Source organism: Pleurodeles waltl, chromosome 9 (genome assembly GCF_031143425.1).
Source record: "Pleurodeles waltl isolate 20211129_DDA chromosome 9, aPleWal1.hap1.20221129, whole genome shotgun sequence".
NCBI lineage: Eukaryota > Metazoa > Chordata > Amphibia > Caudata > Salamandridae > Pleurodeles > Pleurodeles waltl.
The window spans coordinates 158,669,485-158,695,876 of record NC_090448.1 but is presented as its reverse complement, the minus strand read 5'-3'; the positions used below and the strand labels follow the sequence as shown (position 1 = coordinate 158,695,876).

The 26,392-nt window shown below is 44.1% G+C and overlaps 1 protein-coding gene across 1 annotated transcript in view; it reads left to right on the top strand.

Annotated features, from left to right (window-relative positions):
- Positions 1 to 26,392, top strand: part of DENND6A (DENN domain containing 6A) — a 292,813-nt gene that overhangs the window by 150,211 nt on the left and 116,210 nt on the right. The window contains exon 9 of the mRNA XM_069206473.1: positions 1,108 to 1,163. Within this exon, the coding sequence (XP_069062574.1) occupies positions 1,108 to 1,163 (56 nt within the window). The remainder of the gene's footprint in view (positions 1 to 1,107; positions 1,164 to 26,392) is intronic.

The window sequence follows — 26,392 nt, the reverse complement described above, 5'->3', positions numbered from 1 at the left end:
AACGTATATAATGTTCAAGATTAGACCTCTCTGCGTTGTCTGGGCACCCAATTTATGAGCCCCCCTTAATGCTTGTGTAGTTTATTGCAGCTGGCTCGCCTCTAACAGCATAACCAAGGTGCTTTTTCTGCTTCAAGGACTCTTCTGTAGCCACCATGTCAGTATCATCTGCAGCCTCCATTGCTCTGACCACCTCACCCCTGTTCCCCACTGTCAACCACTTCACAGCAACCTTTTTTCACTTCACGTGCAGCCTTGATGCCTTGTCACCATGCTCAAAGGGACACTGCAGACTTGAGGCCGACCATGCCAATTAGTTATCTTGAACAGTGTTCTCCTTGTACTTTGCTTCACTCTCCTATCCGTCTCATAGCCAGTGTCTCAGGGCCACCTTCAGTTATCGAACCAGGCTACCACTTGCTGAGTCTGGTCCAGGCCACCACAGTTACCATACAGGGCCCCCTCTTAACAAATACAACATTTCACCCAACTTTTTAGGACAGGTCTTTGATCACTAAATGCCCGAGGGGGGGTGTATATGTGTATCGCCCCCCTTTACAACTTTTAAAAACTATTTTGGCAGAATAATGGAAACAGTCACTTTTCTGTTCTACATCTATCCAGTTTAGTGCCAATTTGTGTCCCACTTAAGCATAACTTCTTGTTGTATAGTAACATATTCAGTGGAAGCCATCCTTAGTCCCACCTAAGGTGATCAAATGTGAAAATCTTAGTGTTAAAGATATCCCACTGGACATCCCTTAGCTCTTTGCCTGGTTATATATGTTTGCTTCTATTTGACTTAATGTGAAATATCCATCAAAGGGTAACTAATAACCTAAACCCCCAGCAGAAAAAATAAAAAGGTATTCAAAGAGCGCTCCGTGAACAGGAATGGACAGTGCTTCACCTATAATGCTCTTCATTTTGCAGTACCACATTGGATTGTGTACATCACTTTCACTTTAGACAAGAATGAGACTATTAAACTAGTTCATATATTTATTCTCTCCTTATATAAGTATAATAATAAAAATGATGAGGCGAATGAGTGTTGAAAATCATTCTCCTTGCCACCTGTTTTTGATTTTCTGTACTCTTTTTCAGACAGATGCTCTAATATCCATTACTTTGCCGACGGTTCATGAAGTGGATCTTTTTAGGTAAGATGTTTATCAACTAAGCATTCCATGTCCGTGAGCGCTGCTTTTTTCTGCAAACTTTTACTGTAGGAACAGCACCACAAAGGAACGAAAAGGAAAATGGTAAAGTCACTGCAATTTGTAAATTTGTCATATGCAAAAAAAATGTTTTTCTGTCTTTGTCTCTTCTGGTTTTATTTTGCTGGAAAGAAAAATATGAATGTTACATTGTTAATGTTTACTTAAAAACAAGCTAAGCCTATCCAAGTGATTGAATAATATCACATCTATTTCTTAAAATAATAAAATTGTGGGTTTTGTAACATAATCAGGTGACTTTTTGTGCACATCCTAATCTCTGGTGTTTATGGGGCACCTTCAACATCATTATCTACATGTGGACCAGGTGTGAGTCCCCAAGCCCTCTCGTATACTCCAAAGGCTAAATTTTTCTCGAAGATAAAACCTGATAATTCAGCACCCTAAGTTCTGATGCATACCTGCTTTAGTGGTCCAAGTTGGGGCTGGGCTCGGAAAGCCCTGTATACCTGGGCCTTTGAATAGATAATGGCATTGCTGATTAGTCTAGATTTCCATATGGTCGGAACAGTAATGGATTGCCTATTATTGGACTTGCTTGCTTATCTGGAAACGTAGTGGCCACAGTTTAGAAAGTATGACTCTTAGTCCTGTCCTGCCATGTTCCTTGGGAACCTGAAACACCAACTATGCCAGATGGACGATATCTCCACTCCAACAGACCTCTCAAAACATGGTGTAAGGGTGAGGTCAGCCCATATTGTCAAAACTATAGGAAAACCTACAGTTTGAAGAAAGCTTCATAAGGATGCCTTGTTTTTCATCCTTTATCAGTCAGATAAGGAGAGACATTGTGGTAACCTTTTCTGAGAGATGTTTACTGTTATTTTTGGAGACTAGTCCCTGGATAAAGTATACATGCAAGTGTATTAGGGTGTTGGGGAGAAATACAAGGGTGTATACCTTATCTGTAGCAGCTATCCACAGTACATCTGAAAAGAGCCACAAGGCCGAGACTGAAAAAATCATGTGCCTACTTTCCCCTCATGCCCCTAATGGGACAGTGTAGACTATGGTCAAGACCTGTAGGTTCTAGAAGTGGTGACTGCCGTGTGAAATTGAATGAGACTAGAGTCTTTCTCATCTACTATGTTACAGAACAAATATTTTATAAGCTTAAAAGCGTAATCTTCTGTTGGCCTTCTGCTGAGTAGTAAAGGTTAATGAGAATAGATTGGTAACACTAGCAACATCATGGCAACTATTCTAGGACAGAAATGCACATCTATCTAAGATGATGATTTGGAGGTTCTATAAGTGAGTTTTAAAAATACTAGCTTGTGAAGAGGAATTTTGATTTGGTTGACAGTGGTACCAGCAAAATGTTGTAAATCAAACCTCCTTCTTTCAGCATCGAGGCTGCACTTAAGAACTTTGACTGCAATAAAGGAATAAAAAACATTTGAGAAAAGATACCTCACAATACACATGAATGTTAGTAAAACAAAAAATGACTAATGACTCATTTACTAGTCCCTCAAAACTATAGCCAAAATGAAACTCTGCTAAACACTTTTGTTTAAATCTCTCTTAAGTGTTTTCACAGAAGTGGTCCAGAGATGCCTCAAAACTAACACATTGCTAGCCTCACCTGTGGAATAAGAGTTCACATGAGGATATTGGAAATAATTGTTCTCTGGATTAAAGAAAATGATAATCTGCACAGAATAATCTTCTGGAATTTATTAATTTGGCTCTCATAAAATTAATTTGGCTCTCATAATTTTTTTTTCCAATTACTCTGCAGGAAGTTATACATTTGGACTGGGTCCCATGATACCTGCCTCCTTGAAGGCAACAGAATAACTGCCACATGTGCTGAGTAGAAAACCTTAAAACAAGTGTTGATTGAATCATTGTGTTGAGCTCTGTGAAACATTTTTGACCTGTGGGGCTCTTGTGTGATAGATGTGTTTGCAGCCAAAGTCAATAGCATGTCTAGTTGTTCTGTGTCATAACTCTTTGAGCACAGTCTGATCCAAAACTGGGGACAGCTGTCTTCTTGATCTCTTATCGCTTATCTTATCTCTTATCCTCGGGGAGAGGATATAGCGCTGCTGTCAAAGCAACCGCCTTGGGAGCTAGAGATCGGGGTTCGATCCTCTGTGACGGCGCTACATCCTGTGATTCTGGGCAAATCACTTAATCTCCCTGTGCCCATGGACAGCACCTTGAGACCCTCACGGGTGATAAGCCACGCTATATAAACCTACATTTACATTTACATTCATATATTGGTTTTCAGAGCATTTAATGCCCCACAACAGAGATCGCAAAGCCATTACTGCAAGTTGAGCTTACATAAATGTCTGCTTGATGCACACGTCTTCCAAATATTTGTGAAATCCCACTAAATCTCCTTTTGCGCACGATTATTTGATGTTTCTTACAGAGTGTTCTTACTCCCAGGAATCCTCTGTAAATTTAAAAGAAACCTATGAGAAATAGACAGGCTTTTGAGTATACTTCAAGACTATGAAGTATTCCAGCGGAAAATTTAAGGTTAAATGTAAGATCCCATTTTACATTTAGAAAAGTTATTATGTACCTTATTTCGTAGGATAGCATTTGTTCTTCAATATCACCTGTGTCTAAGTCAGTCAGATCTGTTTTTTATTTTTTATTTTATAGTTGGAGATTGTAATTTCTGTTGGCCTTTCTTGATTTTAAAGATCCTGTGCAGACAATTGCTTGATGATTTCTACCCACCTGAAAGCCCATTTTGCAGCACAATTATAGTCTTGCTCTTGGGTGTTAGGTTTTCAATAGCACTCCTGTTTGAATCTTTCGTGTTTGACATATATAATCTCTAAAACTGCTTTTAATGTGGGCTATACGATTTGATGAACTTTGAGTGTTTATCCTGAAGTTCAGTATACTTTATTTTACCAGAACAAGATGGATCTTGCACTTTAGACCCCTCTTGAACAAGTGGTATACTCTTTTAGTCTCAGTTAAGCAGCGTTTTGCATTAAGGCCCTTGAAGCTTCATACTTCCAACTTGAAGAAATAATCTTATAGTTAATACTAGAGGAGCTTTGAATTTCTGTAATTTCAGAACAGGCCGTTGAAGACTTTAAACCAGTTATTTTTTTCATTGGTGCCAAAGGAACGTGAGAAGACAGGACCAAATCAACAGTTTCCAAACACATTAAATTAATTGTGATATGAATAAGAAGAATATAAAAATAGTTAATTTGATACTTGTTTTGCTCACAGCTTGAATGCACCAAGGTCATCAATACATACATCTTTAGGGGCATCACAAAAACCACTTTTATTGTTACTCTTTACATTGGCTGAAAATTATCTCATGGCTGTCCATGTCTGTTGTCAACGTAGGAAGCTGGTTCTTTATATAGTGGACTAAAATGAGGTACCACTGCTATAAGCGGTAGGTTCCCACACTTAAAATATAATGTTGATAGTAAAATTGCAGATCAGGAAAGAACAAACTGAGTCTCTTGAGTCCAATTCAGTGCGCTTTAATCAATAGAATGGTGATAGATTTCCAGATTTAAGTGTAAGGGTTCAGCATAACGTTAGCTGGAAAAATAGCGTACTTGGATTAGAGGAGAATGATGTAATCCAGAGAATAAGGTACAAATCCAGAGAGAGTTGCTGCCAAGATTCAGTAGAGTATCAGCCAACACCTGTTTCGCCCCACATTGCGAATACGCCAGGGCTTTTTCAAGGCTGTAAAGAGATTATTTGTGATACTATGAGACTCCAGAAGGGAAATCTAAAGCAAGTAAAGGTGACACCTGGTGAATAAGTACCCTCAGTGCATGAAAAAGGGAAAAGAAAAGAGACAAAGAAAAAAGGCATGCACTCAAATGTTCGTGCTTCTTGTTTGAAAAGTGAAAAGAGAAGAACAGGGTAGAATGCAGTTTTTAAGTTTTAAAAGGTTGTAAGGGTTATTATGGAGTTTTTAATGTTAAAAAAGCATGCATTGTCAAAGTTGTGCATGAAAGAAAGAACAAGCATGGAACTTCCCTCAGTTAAAATCACTGAGAGAAGAACATAGCATCCTTGAAGCATGCAGTGTAAACACGCTACTGTCCCTATGGTGATTTAGACTAAAGAAACATAAGTGCAAGAAAAGCCATATCGAGAAAATGCTGGCACTCAGCAGTGAGGGACGAATAGTCCAATATCATACCAAGGATATAGTGTGTGGAATAAAGAACGAGAAGAGATAACAATATATCATATGTGATTGTGACCAGAAAATAGTTACATACCCTGGTGAAGTAATAGTGAAATATCTTCAGGCGCAAATGCCACAATGGAAATAACAGTGCTGTGTATAGAAATACATATCATATGCTAAAATAGAGAATTCAAAAAAACTTAGTTTTGATCTAAATAACAATAAAGTTGAGTTTCTAGTAAAGTTACAACAAAGTTTTCCACATTCAAGTGTGTACGACAATAGGATTATCCCCTCATTGGGTGGGCGGTATAGTAAATAAAGGATTCCAAATCCTAGAACATCTACGAGTTTGCCCCCGATAATACAAATACAAATAGGAGCAGACTATGAAAAATGTCAGTTAATGAAAGATATTAATAAGCGGTATCTGATAGCATCGGAAAATAAATGGTACAAAAAGGCCCCCCTGAAATGTGTGTAAACAGCAATCGCAAGTTCTAACCTGATTCTAAAGGAACGGGCAAGTATTCCGTAGTCCGACGCGTCCATGGTCCAATATTCGAGGACGCGCCGGGGAGCGTGCTCGTGTTTATACACGGTAGTCCTTCGTCTGACCCGGAAATAACAACACAGACGAAGGACTACCGCGGACTTGAAATAGATCGAAGGAATCGTCAGGAGAAATTAATCAAGGATGTCGTCAAGAAAAACGGCGCCATCTTAGATAAGTGTTAATGGAAGACTGTTTATAAGGCGAAATGCAGAGGCAGCACAGAAATAAAAATAAGAATAAAAATGAAATGAAAGACAGAAAACATGAAAGATTATATAGAAAAAATAGTATGAAGAAAGATGGAAAAAAAGTATGAAGAAAGATGAAAAAAGGGGGAGGGAAGTCAACCATAAATCACAAAAAAATAGACATAGGAAAGAAAAGAATAGAATAGAAGAGAAAAAAATAATACTAACAACATAAAACTTCATCTATCAAGTCCTCTTTGTTAGTAAACATGGTTAGCATAGTGTATTAGAGAATAAGTAACATTGTGTATTTACATTAGCCAATAATACCATTCATGGTCCTTATTTAGACCATTGTTAACAGTGTCATAGTGAATAATCAGCCGGCTTTCCTCTTGACGTAGGCGTAAGGGTAAGTTGCCCCCCCTTGGGGACATTGTGATGCGTCGGAGGCCACAGAAGGTAAAGGTACGTTCATGTGGGTGGCATTCATTATAATGTTCCACAAGCGGTGCCTTGACGTCCATTTTGTGAATATTTCGAAAATGTTCTTGGATTCGGACTTTGAGAGGGCGAATTGTGCTGCCGACATAGGCTAATTGACAGGGACACCATAGTGCATAAACAATGTTCGTACTCTCACAATTGATAAAGTCTTTAATCAGAAAAACCTTTCCTTTATTGGTTACTTTAGTTGATTTGTTGAGACCTAATTTGCAAATAGAGCATTTGGTGCAGGTAAAAAAGCCCTTGGGTTTGGGAAAGAAGGGATCAGAGGATTTTACTTTGAAGAAAGAGGGACAAAGTTTGTCCCTAAGGTTGGGAGCTCTACGGAAACCAATTTGTGGGTAATCAGAGATAAACTTGTTAATAGATGGATTGTTTTGTAATAGGTACCAATGTTTCTGCAGGTATTTCCTAATAGAATAATGGCCATTATGAAATTTAGTGATCATACGAATAGTTGTGTCATGTTTGGACCGATGTGTAATGTTGATCATCCTATTTCGGTCCATATTACCTATTTGTCTTGAGTTAGATTCAAACTCGTCTTATTATACCCTCTGGCCATGAGTCTCTCCGTTATTTGACTAGATGAGGTGTGATAATCAATAAGATTCGTACAGTTCGTTCTTGCTCGTCTATACTCCCCTTGCGGGATGTTCTTAATTGTACTAGGAGGTTGGCAACTGGTTGCATGCAAGATTGAGTTAGCAGCTGTCTTTTTTCTGAAAAATCTGGTCTGTAATTTGTCTTTTTCCACATAAATCAGGAGATCCAGATATTCTACCTCAGAGTTGGAAATTTGATATGTGATATCTATGCCCCATTTATTAGGTACTAAGGACTTCAAAAATTGTGTCAATAAGGCCTTCTGGCCTTGCCATATCAACAGAATATCATCAATATATCGTCCCCAATAAATGATATGTTGGGAAAAAGGTTCATTTCGGTCACTCCAAAGCCAGTCTCGTTCTACTGCTCCCATCAGAATACAAGCGTACGGTGGGGAAAATTTTGCCCCCATAGCCGTCCCTTGTAATTGCAAATAATACTGACCATCGAATAGGAAATAGTTGTGTTCAAGACAAAACTGCAACATTTCTAGAATCATGAGATTATGTGTAGTAAATGTTACAGGTTTAGTAGAAAGGCTTTTTCTAACAGCATCTAGGCCATCTTGGTGTTTGATAGAGGTATATAGGCTAACAATGTCTATAGTAACTAAGAAGTAGTCTGGTTGCCAATCAATATTTTGTAGTTTCTGAATTATGTCTTTTGTATCTCTAACAAAGGATGGTAAATTTATCATGAAAGGTTGTAAGACATGATCAATAAGTGTGCCTAGTTTAGAACATATAGAGTTTATACCAGATATGATTGGTCTGCCTTTTGGAGAATAGTCTTTTTTGTCAATTTTTGGTAGAAGGTACAGAGTAGGAACCGTAGGGTGAGAGAGGAAAAGGGCAGACCTTTCTTTTTCAGAGATAGTTTGTCGAGAATGCCAAAAATTAAGAAGGGTTAACAATTTTTGTTGTATTTCAGCTGTAGGGTTAGAAGCGAGCCGTTTGTAACACTTTGAGTCTTGAAGTTGTCGGTATGCTTCCTTCAGATAGTCAGTGGTATTAAGGATAACAATGTTCCCGCCTTTATCGGCTTCCTTAATGATGATGTTCGGATTACTCCGTAACTTTGCCAAGGTACTTGCTTGTTTATAAGAGAAATTCGATGGTAAGTATTTCCGCTTGTAACAATACCGTGCATATTCTCGATCCAGATCTCTCAAAACAGCTGTGGAAAAAAGGTCTATAGAGTTTCCAGCCGGAAGAGTAGGGGTAAAAGTGGACTTTGGCCAGAGATCGGAAGGATGGTATTGATTGATGTTCAAGTCTAAGTCAAGAGCCACTGAGGAGAGAGGAAGGTCCAATTCCGTAGTGTTAGACAGATTGCAGAGAAGACCGATGTCTTCCAGATCCTGCACGGAGATATCGCTTGAATTGACTGGAAGGGATGATGAGGGGGAAGAGGAAATAAATGTGGAGAAGAAGGATTTGAGTTTGTTGACGAATACATTTGAAAAAATCAATTTTAGTTTGGGTAAAGTTCCAAATATTTGTAGGACAGTAGGACAGACCTTTGTTCAAGGAGCATAATTCTATTGGGGAGAGCTCATAATCTGAAAGATTAACAACTAGCTGGTCGTCAGATTTTGGGGTCGTAGGGTGTTGCTGCGGGCTCGTGTTTGTATACCTAAAGCACCTGGTATTGTTGTTGTGGTATCTGGTGGTTTGGCTCGGGTATCTTTTAGAGTTCCAAGGCGATATCGCCGTGCTTCTTCGGAAAAATGTACCTGTGGTCTAGTAGGCAGGTCCCTGTCAGATTCTTCAGAGGATTCTATTTCAGAAGATGGAATGGTTTCGGGGCAACTCGGTATGTCAGGTACAATATTAGATTCTTGAATATTGTCATATTTTTTACTAAATGTATAGACTCTTCCTTGTTGGTAGTCTCGAAGATCTCTTCTGAATTTTCGATTCTTTCTTTGAATGATGTCAGACTCATAGTTATCAATTATGTTGTTGAGGATAGCATAGTTCTTAGTAGTGATCTCACCCCAATTGGCCTCTTCAATGCATTGAGTCAGATGGTCTACCTCTTGTTTGTGCCTTTCATATTCTTCCTGAGAAATGTCTATAAGTTGACGAATCATATTAATGGAGGCCATTTTTAAGTTGGCTTCCCATTTTTGTAAATGTACCTGGGAGGTGGTATCAATCGGTGGGAAGATCAGTATACGGAGTCCCTGAGGAATACGATCGTTTTCCAGATATTTTTTGAGAGAAGCCACCTCCCACCATTTGGCTGTTTCCTTTTTAAGTGATTTCTCCAGAGCAAGCAAGGTACTTTTGGCAGAGGTAAAATTATTGGTTACGGGGTTGAGAGTGCCAGCATCAGATGTATTGAAGACTTGTTCCAGTTTGGAATGACCCCTCTTGAACAAGTGGTATACTCTTTTAGTCTCAGTTAAGCAGCGTTTTGCATTAAGGCCCTTGAAGCTTCATACTTCCAACTTGAAGAAATAATCTTATAGTTAGTACTAGAGGAGCTTTGAATTTCTGTAATTTCAGAACAGGCCGTTGAAGACTTTAAACCAGTTATTTTTTTCATTGGTGCCAAAGGAACGTGAGAAGAGAGGCCCAAATCAACAGTTTCCAAACACATTAAATTAATTGTGATATGAATAAGAAGAATATAAAAATAGTTAATTTGATACTTGTTTTGCTCACAGCTTGAATGCACCAAGGTCATCAATACATACATCTCTAGGGGCATCACAAAAACCACTTTTATTATTACTCTTTACATTGGCGGAAAATTATCTCATGGCTGTCCATGTCTGTTGTCAATGTAGGAAGCTGGGGCCAGATGTAGCAAAAATCAAAATTGCGACTCGCATTTTGCGAGTTGATGCGACTCGCAAAATGCGAGTCGCAAAATGTAATGCCAGAAAAAAAAACGATCCGATATTGCGACTCGCAGCCGGACTCGCAACGCAGTGTGCGAGTCCGCAGATTGCGAGTGTGCAAAAAACGAACTCGCAATTAGCGAGTAGGTGTCGCAAATTGCGATTACCTTGAAAATTGCTTGCAGGTGCAGCAGAACACTCCAGAAAGCACACCAGAACACTCTGGAAACACTTCCTGGCACATGATGATGACATCACAGCCAGGAAGTTTACAAATACACCTGGGAGGAGGGAGGACCACACCCTTTTATAACTGCCAGTCTTCACACAGAACAAACAGCAGCTGCCATGGAGGGAACCCCAAGAAAGAGGAAGCTCAAATTTTCTGAGAGGGAGCTGGAGGTGCTGACAGAGGAATGCTGCCAGCACCATGATGAGCTTTTTGGGAGAGCAGCCCTCAATGTTCCTGAGGCCACAAAAAAACAACTTTGGCAGGACATTCAGGATAAAATCAATTCCCTGGGTGTGTGCCACAGGTCAATCAAGGACATTAAGAAGAGGTGGTATGACCTCCGCTCCCGGACCAAGGAGAGGGTGGCTGAAAGGCTCCGGGAGATGAGAGGCACAGGAGGGGGACCATCATCTGTGCCACCACCCACACCCCTGGAAGAAAGGGTGGAAGAAACATTGGAGCAGGAGGCAGTGTGTGGATTTGGGGACCTGGTCACCTCAGAGCCCAGCACATCAACCGGTGAGTACCATGTGATAAGCCTGTACCCCTATCAATGCCATACCCCCACCCACCATGTACACAGGTGCATGCACAACCAAAATAGCTCCATTTCAGGGTAGAAATTGCCAGAATGATGCATTATGGGAAATGTAGTCAAATAGGCAGTTCATAGGCAAATGTTTATTAGGATGTGTGCAATAGATAGTAGACACTGACAGTCTGTTCCCCATGTCCCCAGGTCTCCAGCAAAACACCCCCAACACCCCAAGCACCCAGGCCCAGGAGGACACGCCAGGACCCGCCAGCACCCCCACCTGCACGGTCAGCAGCATCCCTGCAGTAGCCACACCTGCTGCAACAATCACGCAAGAAGCTGCCCCAGCAACAGGCAGGGAGGACACAGGTGGGAGCACAGGGCAGCCACCGCTGCGCAGGCGTCGCAGGTCAAGACCATCTGGGCTGCAGTCTGCATCCGGGATACTTCCTCCAACCACCAGTGAGGCACATCTGCTGCGTGGTCAGCGCCTGCAGAACAGAATTTTGGGCAGGATTAGTGGTGTGCTGCACCGCTTTGTGCGAAACAACCATGCAAGCATGCAGCACCTCAACAGACGCATGGACATGATGTGCCAGAACACTGGGGACCTTGCCCTTGCCATTAGGGAACTGGCGGGAGGACTGCTGGCCCAGGCAGAGGCTGGGCGGCGCAGAGATCGGCAGATAATGCACAGACTGGACAGGATGGCCACAACGATCGGCAGGCTCGCCATGAATACAACAGGCCTGTCGAGGAGGACAGTTGGGCTGCAAGTAGAGATGGGCCATTTTGCTGGGGATGTTGCCAGGGGCCTGGGACGTCTCACCCACATCATCGAACTTATGGAGACACGGGAAATGTCGAGGGCCACAGGGGAAACACCCCAAGACAGTGAGGAGGGCTCAACAGTGAGCAGTGTCTCTGCCACTGACAGCAGGGTGCTCAGGAGTGGTAGGCAGAGCACCACGGACGCAGCAGGGACCGGCCAGGCTGGCAGGAGGGGCAGAAGATCATAGAGAACACCCAGGACCATTAAATGTGGCACATGGCGTTAATGTGCCACATGACTGGTTGGCATTTTCCTGCCCATGGACAATTTCGACTTGTATATAGTTTCTTAATTACAGTAATAAAACAGTTATTTTTGTTCCACTTAACAAATGAAGTTTTTGGTCAATAGGTGAGTATGGTGGGAGTTGACACGTACCGTCCAAAATATTGTGTTGCAATGAGTTCCCGTCTCAGTCTGCCTTGATTAGCTAGACTCCTATCCCCATGATGGCGATGTGGTTGTTCTTGCTCTTCATCATCAGGATCTGGGTCTGCAGGGGTGAGAGGTAGCCCACGTCGGGTGGCTATGTTGTGGAGGATGGCGCATGCGACCACAATTTTGAATGCGGTAATGGGGGTGTATTGGAGGGCGCCTCCACTACGGTGGAGGCATCTGAATCTTGCCTTCAGGAGTCCGAAGGTGTGCTCTATCAGGTTCCTGGTCCTCTTATGCGCACTGTTGTATTGCCTCTCTGATTCAGTGCTGGGTGTTAAAAACGGAGTCATGATCCAAGGCCTGAGAGCATAGGCACTGTCACCTGTTGGGCACAAAAGTACACTGTTAGGAAGTCCAGATAGTCGTGCACAGTGACCTGTGTGTATGTCTGCAAGTGTCTGTGGCTCTACCTAGGAGGTAACCGTCTCCGAATTCCCCACGTTTCAGGCGTTGATGTATCCCACTATGCCTAAAAATGTATGAGTCATGGGTACTGCCTGGAAACTTAGCTACGATGTCCGTGATGACATAATGGGCATCACAAACAACCTGTATGTTGAGTGAGTGGGTACACTTTCTGTTGCGGAAAATGTGTTCCAGATTTGCAGGGGGGCATATTTGAATGTGTGTCCCATCTACACACCCTATGACATGGGGAAAGTGGGCAATCCTGTAAAAGCCCAGCTTGGTGCTGTTCATTTCTGCCTCATTCCTTGGTAAGTATATGAAGTGAGACATGTGCGTGACTAAGGCATCTAGGAAGGCCCTGAGGAACCTTGACACTGCACTTTGGGATACCCCACCTGCCACAGCAATGACCCCCTGATAGCTCCCTGAGGCCAAGAGGCGCAGTGAGCATAGTACTTGCACATGCGTAGGAATGGCGCAGCCACGCAGAGTCTGGTGTTCTAGCTGTGGTTTGAGTAAATCTATTAATTCTAGAATGGCTGCGCTGCTAAGGCGGTATTTGTCATAGATCTCCTCTTCAGTTTGCTGAAAAAGAGTCTGCCTGGTTCTATATATCTTCTCCTGTCTGTGGCCCCTCCTCCTCCTCTGCTGGGCTGCGTAGACTCTCCTCCTCACTGCTATCAGGTATATCTCCGCCATCTTGAGTAACCCAGATGGCTTCTGGGTCCCCTTTTATACTTTGGTAATGGTTACCCCCTGCTCTGAGTTAGTGGTAAATGGGACATGCAAACTGGGCTTTTTGCGACTAGTCGCAATTTGCGAGTTGCAATTGCATAAGGTTTGCGACTCGCAAATTGCGACTTGCTATTTGCGGGTCGCAAAATGGGGTCGCAACGGATGCGACACGCAAACGGGTCCCATCGCTTTTTGCGAATCGGAAATGGGCTTTTTGCATCCCATTTCCGATTTTGCACTGTCGCAAATTGCGATTCTGCCCGTTTGCGAGTCGCAAACCTTTGGTACATCTGGCCCCTGGTTCTTTATATAGTGGACTAAAATGAGGTACATTGTGCAGAGAGTCCAAACAAACCCCAAAGGTATCACAGAGGCACAAATGACATCCCATATGTTCTCTTTTGCGGTAGTGTAGGCGAGCAGAGGCATATCAGAGGATACTGCTAAGCATGTAAGGCACACACTCATACAGTAAGTGAGACAAACTCAATAAAGAAACCCATCACCAATTTAAAAAAATTACGCATTCATGTATATTAACTTTGATTCCAAGATCACTGGAGTCAGGTGAGTACTTTTCGAGTTTGGAATTTATAGAGTTTGCAAAAGTTGACAGTTCATTTTTCAGATGTGGTAATATTATCCTATGGAGGAAGAACTAGCACTGCATACAGGTATAGTACAGCGACTTACAGGATCAATCTCCTAAACTTAGGGTAGGTATGGGGCAAGGTCCAAGGCTACACCAACAGGTCGTCTCGGGGGCGTGGCTCAAGGAGCCAACATAGCGAGGTCCTGATAGAGGAGCTCCGCTACGCCCCTAAGTTATCCTGAGTGAAGCGACTGACACACAGTGAGATATGGGTAAACGGCGGCACAGAAGGAAAGCTGAGGAGCTGTGATATCTGGCGCCGGCTCCCGTTTTTTCCCTGGTGACCACTGGTGGCTGAAGCGTCCCGCGGCGGCAGCGCAGCCCAGGAGGTAAAATGGCGCGCTGAGCACCGAGCCACTCGGTGCAATCGGGCAGGCCTTGCAGCTGGGTGCCTGGCTGGGATCGAGTGGGCGGTGTCGAAAGTGGAGAGGAGTGGTGGTGTCCCGGGCGCGGGGATATGGGAACGCATTGGATCCAAAGATTGACCCAAGCGGAGCGAGTGGCGCTCTTAGAGGGAAGACCACGTGGGGTTTCAGAACGTGCTGGAACTGTGGGAGATACCCTGCTGCGGCTGCGGGAAGCAGAAGGCTGCCTGTGGTGCCTGAGTCCTGCGGATCAGGCTCCCTGGCTGGAGGGCGGTCACATGCACGGCTGGCAGCCAGACCCACCGCTGCGGGGGGTATATATTTCGAGGGCCTGAACCTTTGTGCCTGGGTGATGCTGCTTCCCTGACCCGCTCTTTCGACGGCACGCTGTTGGCTATGTGCAGAGTCATGGCACCGGACACCATAGTGCAGCGGTTGGACGTGCCCTACTGAGCAGGTACGATTTGTAGCGGCTACACGTGTTGGGCCTCCCTGGCCCTGCCAATAACATACCACAAGGCCAGATAACACAATAAGCGTGCTGGCCTTGGGGCACTGGACTTTGGAGGAAGCTCTGGCTGATTAACCTGGAGGGTGAAACACCCTCATATTTCGGTCTCTAGCCAGTGGAGTGCATCACCAACAGCTCAGCCCTCCTATCGCTGAGCCTCCATAAGAGCTATACGCTGCAGCGCGACGTGCTGACGGGGGGCACGGGGCACACTGCAGCGCTTCATTACTTCTCAAACTACACCATGATGCGAACCATAGGTCACCAGCCAACTGGAGGGCAACTGTCTACATCTCAACATCGAGGGTCCCCACCACAGTCAATGATCGCCATAGCTAATGCGGAGCGCCCCAGCGCATTAGAGGACAAGTTAGATGCTGCACTGTTGACAACACGCGGACCTCACTAGAGTAAAAAAATAGACACGGTCTCCTCCGATCTGGGTCTACTGCATGCAGACAATAGAAAGCTGGCAGACAGGGTGTCACTGCGTTGCCGCTCAGAAAAAACAGGCTGGAAACTTCCCTGAAGGAACTAACGGACAGAGTACGAATGCTGGAGCAGCGTGCGGAGGGCAAATCCCGTAGAAATAATGTTCGTTTGGTGGGGACCGAGGGACATGATCCTGCGCAGTATATCGAAGAAGGGCTGCGCACTGCTCTCCCCCAGATGTGCTTTCCCGTTTTTTTCTCCATTGAGCAAGCGCATAGAGTGCCAACCTGACGACCCCCAGCGGGCACCAGCCTGCGACCGATGGTGAAAAGATTCCTTTATTACCGCGACAGAGACATAGTGTTCAAGGAGACCTGCTCGATGGCGGAGGTGCGGGTGGGCAGCGCCAAAGTGATGTTCTTCCCAGACTACACGATTGTTGTGCAGAAGCAGCTCAATAACTTCCTGGCAGTGAAGCGACGTCTTCGTGAAATGGGATTTGCTTACTCTCTACTCTTCCCAGCTAGGCTCCGTGTGGTGGGCAGTGACACCACGCACTTCTTTACTACCCCTGTGGAGGTATGGCACTGGATCGAGAGCTCTGATAACTGTGGCACCCAATCAGTGCGGTTGGAACTAACAATGGACGGCAGTTCTCGACGGAACCCTGGGGGGGGGGGTCAGTGCAGGATGAAGGCATGGACGAGCAGGTACCTTTCCGCAGTCCCATATTTGGAACAGAGAATACAGGAGCGGCGTAGTGCCTTACAGCAGGCAGATGCACTCTTGACAGCAGGGTGTTGCTCCAGTCCGGACATCCTGGGCTCCCCCTCCTCAGATGGAGAGAGATCTGTTGTCACTTGTAATTCTGTGCAAAGCTTGCAGAATCCTCCGGATATAACCCCACAGACATCAGACACTATCATTTGAGCTAAACTGTCATTGTACTCATGCCTTTTTCAGTACAGTGACAGCTGTTGTCAATGTATAATGCTCCTTACGTGGTCATGAATACTGGTCTATCTGTAAGTGGCGTGCAATGTAGTCCCTCAGTTGCTGTATACTGTAGGCCCGCATCCAGTCATCCCTGCTGTAAGGCCAACTATCTCTTGTCTTAATTGTTATCACCTATTTTGCATGGCCACTTGTTCTAGTGCGCTGCTCTTTTGGTATTCGCTATGTTAATATTACAATATGTTGATTGTTGTTACCTGTCCATTCACCTGTTCATCGCTAGGCAGCTCATGAAGTTACTTAACACATGTCGCTCTGCTCTCTCACATGTGTCATTGACACTATCAGCTGTGTGGCAAATGTGAACAGCGCCTCCATATTTTAGTCCTATGCATGTTGGCGCATGTTATTGTAATGACATGGAATATCCATGGCATGCACACTCGCTGGCACAGAAACCCCATATACTCCTATGTGAAACGCCGCAATGCCCATATTTCTCTGTTACAAGAGTCTCACCTAACGAGTTCAGAGGTAGACGTGCTTAGAAGAAAATGGCGATGCCAGGTATATTTGAATTACTCGTCCTATGCGCGGGGAGTGTTGATATGGGTCCGACCGGGGGTCCCGTTCGATCTGATAGAGCAGGTCACAGATGCTGAAGTCCGGTATGTGTTTATTCGAGATCTGCTGAGCGGTTGGTAATATATATTCTCCCAATGTAGAGCAGGCTCCGTTTCTAAGCACACTCAATCAATTACTGGCACGATGGAGCAATGTTCCCCGGCTGATTGGAGGGGATTTTAATTGTGTATTAAATACGGATCTGGATAGGTCCTTTCCACCGTTAGAGTACACCACTGCTATTTCTAACGCCTGCTCTCTAGTAACCTGGCTACACCACTGGCAATTGATGGGCGTTTGGCGTCATTATAATGCTGCAGCCAGAGTATACTCCTTTTACTTGGCCCCTCATGATTTACATGTCCGACTTGATAGGCTGTTCTGCACGGCCGGCCTGATTCCAGCGGTTGTGCGTACTGATTACCTGGGCCATACTCATTCCGACCACAACCCCCAATACTTTCAACTCGACTGAGTTGGGACCACTAAGCCTCCTGTCCCCACGTGGAGGCTGCAGCCTGCAACATTGGAGGACTCAGCGTTCTGCGAGTTGACTGGCAAGCAGATTGCTAGTTACTTTGAACTTAACACAGACACAGCATTGTCTCATTCAGTAGAATGGGATACGTTTGCGGCTGCACTGCGAGGTCACTGTATAGGGCTTAGTATTGGTGTGCGCAGGCAGCCAGACCAGGAGGTGTCCACAGTGGAGTGGCAGCTATTGCAACATGAGTCAGAGTGGTATGGAACCCCAGTGCCTTACCTCAATTACAGGCCACACGTAAAACACATTCAGAACTCCTTGAACGATTGCAATGGCTTAATTATGCAGCACATTCAGCCAACACGCATGAAAGGGCAGATAGGGCCGGAGCTCTGCTTGCCCGGTTGACGCATCAGGAGACTTCCCCCATTTGAACACAGTCAGGCAACTTGTTGTACACAGGATTCAAATCAGGCTGCATTTCACGCTCCTTATGAGTCCCTATATAGCACTGTCTCCCATCCTCCTTTAAATTATATTTATCTATTTCTTGTGGATTTACCCGTACCCCAGATCGTGGCCGAGCAGTGTTTGGAGCTAGACTGTCCTCCTTTGCTATTTGAGGTACAAGAAGCCATCCGTTCCCTTGCAAATGGCAAAGCACCTGGCCTGGACGGGTTACCAGGTGACTTCTATAAGGCATACTCAACTCAACTAGCACCTAAATTGCTTGCTCTACGAGGAGGCTTTAGCACTGGAACGCTTACCCACTACGTTAAGAGAGGCCACTGTAGTCTCCCTTCTGAAACCACATAAGGACCCCACCGGTCTGCACTCCTAAACACGGATTATAAAATACTAGCCAAAGTTGTTGCAATGCGACTGGCCCCACTGGTGCCTGCATTGGTAAATGAAGATCAGAATGGCTTTGTGCTGGGCCGCACAACGTACCTTAACCTACGTAGATTTTTTATTGTGCTGAGGTATGCCCCCGGTCACTGGCCACAAGCGGGCTGCTTAGTGATAGACTTAGAGAAAGCATTTGATTCGCTGAAATGGCCTTACCTTTTTGCAGTTTTGCCAAAATATGGCTTCGGTCCTCATTTCAACAGCTGGTGAAATTACTGTATACGCTCCCATCAGCCCACACCAAAATGGGGTGCCTCATATCGCCCCCCATTTGCATTAGGAGGGGCACACAGCAGGAATGCAATTTATCTCCCCTGCTTTTTGCTCTGACAGTGGAACCACTGGTGGCTGCACTCCGCATGTGGTTTCTTTATCTGCGGATGATCTTCTAGTGTATGTTAGAGATCTAGCGGATTTTCCCAGCGATATATTACCATTCCTCCATGCACATGCAAAGGTTTCTGCGAGTTAACTGGGCCAAGTCCTGTGTGTTCCCGTAGTCGCCTAATGTGTCTGATCCAGGCCTCACATCTATAGCCCCTGGCCTAGCATGGCAATCCAATACATTTAGATACCTTGGCATACAGGTATATCACGCAGAGTCTGATCTGTTTGATGGGAACCTGTGGTGTGTTTTGTCGAGCCTGCGCCATTAGAAGGCAGTCTGGAAGACATTGCCACTGACGGTCATGGGCAGGGTGGCCCTTGTTAAGTTAATAGTGCTACCTCGACTACTGTATTATTTTGTGAACCTGTCTCTGTACATCCCAGCTTCCTTCTTCCGGTCCATAGAGCGGGATGTGCGTAATTTAGTTTGGAATACCTCCCGCTGTAGAGTAGCCCTCTCTAGACTTTATTGCCCACTGAATCTTCGAGGTTTGTCACTGCCGAGTTTTGAGGCACTACTATCTGGCTGCGCAGCTACAGTGGGTGACCTATTGGTTCTCTTTGAGACAGTTAGCAGACGCAACCACTGACCTTCCAGCGTGGTCACGTTGTAAACTGCTTCATTTATTTCACCCCTGTGCTAAATCCACAGCGCTGGCGCCTATGTTGCTGAACCTAGCATATCTCTGCTTCCGTAGATGCTGTTACCTCACAAGGGGTACTACACCCTATTCACCAGCCATACCGCTATTGGGGACACCACGTGACACATGTATCACGTTGGCTGCAGAGCTAGCTGCTTGGCATGCAGTGGAATGTACACCCTAGGGGATCTCTACACGGATGGCACCCTCCATACCCACGACACACTGATGAAAGCCACTGGGCTGCATTCAGGTACCTTTCTCTTGTATGGCTCCCTCAAGCATGCCTTAAAATGTGCATGGGGTGACTCAAAGGGGAGGCGTCTCCGGGTAGGTTCAACGCGGGACCGCAAGAAGTTTAAATAATTCTTCTTTGGTTTGAGACTGACATGTGCCTATGATGCCTTTTCTCTACCATGGTAGGGGCGACCATTCGACCAATTGACGGTGACAAGTAGTCCTCGGTCAGTAAGTGACTTTTTAGCACGTATTTTTCTTTTTATTAGGAGAAGTAACTGTCTAGGTCCTGACGAAGTGCAAAGGGATACATTTTTTTACCATAGAGGCGCGAAACATGTTGACCACTTTTTGTTAGGATTGGGTACTCTACCTGCTCTCCTCTCATGAAGTATAATGGGACATTGTTCCCTGTGTCTACTCCTCTAGTTCTTTTTTAATCTTGTCCTGTTCCTTTTCTTCTGAGTTATTAAAATATGATGTCTAAGGCTCAGAGCCAATTTTAATCACTCGTCTCTCCTACACTTGTGTCTTTTTGTCAGTATTTTCCGCAGACTCATTTACACCTGCTGGAGGATCTTCGGTTGAGTACCACCACCTTGATTGGGGTGGTCCGCCAGACATTGCAGTGCCGGTCTGACGAGGAGATTGCCCAATGATGATACTCAGCATCCTAGTAGATGCTTGAGGGCTCTCCTGAAAATACTGGTCTGGGAACAATGTTGGCACTGCTCGCCCACTTCAGCTCGGGCTAGGCGGCTCAGATGGAGTGAGGCTGTCCTGCATCAGGATTTTGGCAGTCCCAGTCCTCACAGTTCTTTCTTGGGGTGCCCTCAGATGCAGGGAAGCAGCTTGTCTGCTCCAAGGGAGGAGTTCTTGGCGATTTGTGAAGCACTGGCAGCTATCTTGCTTTCCTGGAGGCTGCAGCTGCAGGAGAGGTCAGTTGCTCCTTGAGGGTAGGCTTCAGCAGGCAGGCCAGCAGGGTTGGTGCCAAGTCCATTGTGCTCCTCGGTGCTCAGGCTGAGCAGGCTTCTTGTCTACTCCTCTTTTTGTGTCCAGTGAAAATCTGTTTGATGGCTTGGGCCTTGGTCGAATATTTTAGAACGCATACCAATCTTTGGGAATTTTCAGAGAGAAAGATTAAAGTGTTGATATCAGACATTAAAATAACATAAGAAACAAAGTAACCACTAATGTGGCCTTACATTGGGAGAAGGCGGGTCACAACATTTCTCAATTAAGATTCCAGATTTTGGAGGTTGTACAAGTGAAGGCAGATAGTGACTATCAAAAATGTTGTCACAGAAGTAATTCTTTTGGATTAAGATACTTGACAGCATGCCACCCAAAGGGATGAATGATAAGCTGGAATTCACATGTTTTCTCCAAACATGTCATTGGCATAATTTTTTTTAAAAAAGCAAGAACTTGGAGTTTCTGGACACATTTACTTTAATGATCATTTCTTATTTTCTCTTATTACTGTTTAATTTAATTCAGAGCAGCTGCTATTTTACTGCACTTGACAGTGCTGCGTATTGGCAGATTTACATCATGCATGATTTGTTTCAACACGTAAGTATAGGGGCGCATAGATTATTGATTTTAAAAACAAACAAAAAAAGGGAAACTTTTTAAGAACGATTCATCAGTTCAGGATGGCAGTGTCAAGGTTCGGCTTATTCAATTCTGGGGTAAGAGGTCATGCACTAGCTATAAGAAACAAACTGGATCACGCCATGGTATAGTGGCGTCTGTTGAATGGTGTCAGAATACATGTGGCTTTATTTGTTTGGTGTACTTAATCCTCACAAGTAAGGTTCATGCATGTTTCACACACTCCCAGTGGCATGAATTGAAATCTGAGAATACTGAAGGACGCATGTATCACTGCGCTGTTTAACATGTAGGAGGCACATTAAGCACAGAGGTAGCAGCACAGGATAGCACGGTTTCCTTTTAATAACGGTGGGATCCAGAGAACATGGGTCCTTGAGTCACAATGAGTGGCGTGATAGCTTATGGAGGCAGTTAATGGCACACACCTGTTTACATATAACTACAGAGGTGACTTATGCATGAAGTATGATTCTATGCATGAAACACGCATTGAAACTGTTTGAATACATGGTGCACTTTGTCACATCATAAAATATGATATGCCCATGCATGATTATTGTGTCACGTAGCTACTGTTCACTGATAGTATAGAGTTGCTTTGCAGAACCCAGTCAGGTTGACTTTTTTTGTTGTTGTATTTATTTAGATACCCCTGATGAAGGGTTACTGAACTCGAAATGCTTTGGGATTGGCACATTCTTTCAATATATGGAATCGTAATGACATGTGAAGTTATTCAGTGGGATTCAGATGGATATTAATCCACACTGCTTATTGAAAGACAATGGATGCATAAATCCATGCAAAACAATTATTTATTTTTTGACAGACTGTGGAGAGCATTGTCTTTCTGTATAATTTGAAATTACGCGCTTCTCTCGTGCCGCGCGGGACGTGAGTGCAGGCGAGAGGTTATTTCGCTGCAAACCCAGCCCGTATTGGGACTTCATCCCCCAGGCTCTGCGGTGGATCAGGGCTATAAAAAGACGCTTCTCTCACGCCGCCCGGGCATGTCCCCGGGCCAAGGCGGTCCCGTGTTCGCCCGACAGAGACTGGGCAGGGCACACCCCTTTGGCTGTAGGAAGTAAGTGCCAAGAGGGATTTAACTTTGGCTCTTTGGGCATGCTCTTATCCTTTTGCAACTTTCACTGTTATATGATGAGGAAAAGGAAAGCTGTAGATGCTCCTGTGCCATTGAATGGCACTAAAAAAATCTAAAAAAACGCTCCAGCAAACAAGTGAGTTCTGTTATCACCCAAGGAACTAACTCTTTTGATGAAATTGACCTATTGTTTGAAGAAGTAGAGGCCATCTTAAAGAGCAATTCCCATTCATCGTCCATTAAGAGGGGTACGTCTGGGAGTGGGAAAATCGCGAAAATATTTATGGGGAGAAAGAGGATGCAATCATCTCATTCCCTTGCGGAGACTGTTATAAATGTGGAATCTCATACCCCCAGGGAAAACTCCTTACCTTTATCATCTGCAATATCTTGTAGTGTCCTGAGGTACTTGTTATGTCACAGGGGTACTCCCCACAAGGAAACTAGGGCTTTCCCTCCTCCGCTAAGCCCAGTGGTTAGGGTGGTCCCAAACATATTGTGTACTAATCGGTTTGGGCCATTGGCAGAGGATGGAGGCCTTCCTGCTTGTATTGTACATTCTCCATCTGGAGTTGTATTGATGACAATCTCTTGATTAATCCCCCTCCTGATTTTAATGGAATTGACTTAGCTCTTGTCCTTCGGAAGGTGGATGAAGTTAAGACCTTGGTTTTATCATTAATGGGATTAATGAAGGAGAAATTGATGCAGAAGTGTGGTTGCAAATGTCAGTCGACTAATGGGGATGCATGGGGGTGTGGGAGCCTTGTTATGTCCAAATTAAGGCTAGAAGATGGTACCCCCCCATGGGGACAGCTAGGCCTCCCCCTTTTGTTAATCCACCTATATCTCCTGCAGAGGGTCATCAGTTACAGCTTGTAAGTGTAAGGCGGAAGTATAATAGAACTCCTAATTTTAGGGATTCCTTATGGAACCATAATTATATCACTGCTCAGCCTGATGTTCCTGAAGATGGGCCATGGGGGAACATCACCCCCCAAGTACTTGGTGGGTCGGTCAGCTCTCCTGCTCCTCATCAGACCAAATTTCTAAAACCTCCCATTGATTCCATTCTTCAATATGATGTTAGTAGGTCTGCACCTATGGATCAGGGTTTAGGTTCAAGAAGTAAAGATAGTACAATCTATATGATTGATGTGCCCAAGCTGCCGCTAGGTTCCTTTGAGAACCATGAGTCCTTGACTAATAAGGTCATTCACTGGCTACGTGCCCAACGCAACTGTCTTTCAGTCATTCGTACTGACATCCTTAAGGTGGGCAGATGTAGCCTTTCGGGGTTGAATTCTGACTTTATCTCTGTCCGTCTTGCTGATTGGCTATTGGTGGACCAACTCACGGATTTTGAATTACGCACATGCCATCTCAGGGAAACGGGTGAGGTTGGTATTAGCCTTGCATTAAATCCACCATAAAACCAATGCATCTTGTGAAAGGCCAGCCTCCATTCAGGAATGTGAATTACCTATGGTATTTAAAAACCCTTACACATCCCCAGCTATTGAATGACTAAATGCTGTTAAGGAGGTGCCCTTTGGGATATATAATGAGGATAAGCATGTGAAGGAGGCTGTTCAGGAGGTGCCCTTTGGGATATATAATGAGGATATGTATGTGAAGGAAGCTGTTTGCCCCATCCATGAAATTGAATCAGATAATCATGAGTTATCTATGATGACATGGAATTTAGCTGGTCTTGACAGGAAGTTGGCTGACCCAGAGTGGGTCACCTATATTAATAATCAGGATGTTTGCCTTTTCCAGGAGACTTGGGCTGAGGATCAAATCTACATAGATGGGTTTCTCTCGTATAGCATTCCAGCTCAACCACCAGAGAAGGGTCCAGGCCGTGCCAAAGGAGGCCTATTGGTGCTTTTAAATAAGAAGCTGCAATGTGACCATTTGTTATTAAAAATTGATTCTGTTGATCTAATGGGAGTACAAGTCATTTTCCGCCAGGATCTTAAGATTATCCTTATTAATGTTTATGCTCGGTCTGTCCCCAGGAGTTCTGAGTCCCAGACTTTAGTTTTATTGCCTGAATTTTTGGACACTTTGCACCCCTCAACCATTTTAATAATAACAGGTGACTTGAACTGTACTTTTGAACTTTCTATCTTGATTAGTGGATTAACGGTTGAAGAAGATGAATTTTGGGGAATCCCACAGTTAACCAACCCTCTGCAGTGTACTCGTTCTTGTGTGGCTTCCCAGTTGGCTTCCCTGTGTCTAAAGTATGGACTCTGGGCTTGTAATGGTTGCATGCCTTCTGATTTAAATACTGCGCCCACATTCAAACAAGGCATGTCTACCAAGGTGATAGACTATTTTCTAGTGGATGTCAGGTTGTGGTCTTTATTAAAGGATATGAAGGTGGAACCCCGGTGTGAGAGTGACCATAACCCCTTGATTCTTACCCTGAATGGGGGTGAATTTAGGAGGTCACTGAACAATCAACATACAGTGGTTCCATCTCCACTCTTGAACAACAATCATACATGGTTTGGTTGGCCTAAGGTGTTGTCCAACCTCTATCTGATAGGTGGGATTTACAAATTGTTTGTCGATGAATTTACAAATTGTTTGTTGATGAATTGGCAGTCTAAGAGGAGCATGAAGCCAGCAATATCCCTATTCTTAATATTCATGACAATATGTTGAAGAAATTACAGAGTTATAAAAAGGCTTGTCTTAGGCCCGCGTTGCTAACATGAATAGTAATGGATGGTTTAATTAAGTCTGCTCTAGGGCTAAGTCTGCACTAAATATTGCTATTACGACTGGTTCCCTATAGGAGTGTGTGGTAGGTTGAGCAGTGAGGTTAGAGCAGTGAGGGGAATTCTAAGCAGTAGCCCTGATGTCACTCATGATGTCAGGTTGGAATGGAAAGTGGAGAGGATTCTGAGGGAGAAGAGCTGTTGGTGAGAAGCTGCTTTGCTGTGTTGTGGATAAGGTACTTCAAATAAAGAACCAACATTCAAACCATTGGACTTCATCTTTATTACATTTGGCGACGAGGATGGGATACGAACCCACGCGTGCTAAGCAGGCAGTTTATTGTTCTAGAACATTACGAGGTGCAGAGATCAACTACTCTACTATAGAAAAGGAAGCTTTGTGTGTTTATTGGGCGATCAACAAACTTAAAATTTTTCAATGGGGCAGGTCATTTCGAATTTTCATTGATCATAAACCTCTCGTAGAAGTGTTTTCGAAAAAGGGTCGTGATACTATTTCCAGCAGGATTAGTAGGTGGGTAATTGGTTTGCAGGAATTTGCTTTTGATGTGCATTATGTTCCGGGTTCAACTAATAGGATAGCGGATTGTCTGTCAAGACTCAGTACAGAAACAGAAGGTTGTGAGGGTAAGATCAAGGATGATGTGGTAAGTGTATGTAGTGTAACTGAAGGTATAGTTGGACGTGATGAATGGGTTAAGGCGGTAGGAGAAGATTCTATTCTACAGAGAGTGTGTTGTAGTCTTAGTAAGGGTTGGAACAAGAATGCTAAGAGTGAGAGGGAATTGGAAAGTTTTTGGAAAATAAAAAGAACTTTCAGTGGAAGATAGTGTTCTTTTGCGTGGGTCAAGATTAGTGGTTCCTGCAAGTTTGAGGGAAAAAAGAATGGAGTTGGGACATGAGGGGCATCAGGGAATGAGTAAAACTAAAGCGAGAATTGGTCTCAATTATTGGTGGCCAGGCATGGACATAATGATTGAGAGGAAAATCAGAGAGTGTATTGATTGTTGCAACAGCGTTAAGATATATAAAGTCAGAGAACCACCTATGGAGATTCGGGAAGTTTCGCAGAAACCCTGGGATGTTATAGCAGTTGATATTGTTGGACCCATACATATGAAAGGTGGATGTAATTATATTCTGGTTGTGATAGTTCAATTCTCCAGATGGGCTGAATTGTGTATCAGCAGTAGTTTAGAGACTCTGAGAATATTAGATTTTTTGAGTGAGATCTTTAGTCGTGAAGGATTTCCTAATGCCATTGTGACGGATAATGGTCCTCAATTTGTGTCAGGTGAAATGGAAAATTATCTTAAAGAGAGGGGAATTAAACACAAGAGATGTTCCTTATATCATCCTCAAGGGAATGGAACAGTTGAAAGGTTTACCAAAAGTGTGAAAGAGTGTATACAATTAGAGGTAGCAGCAAA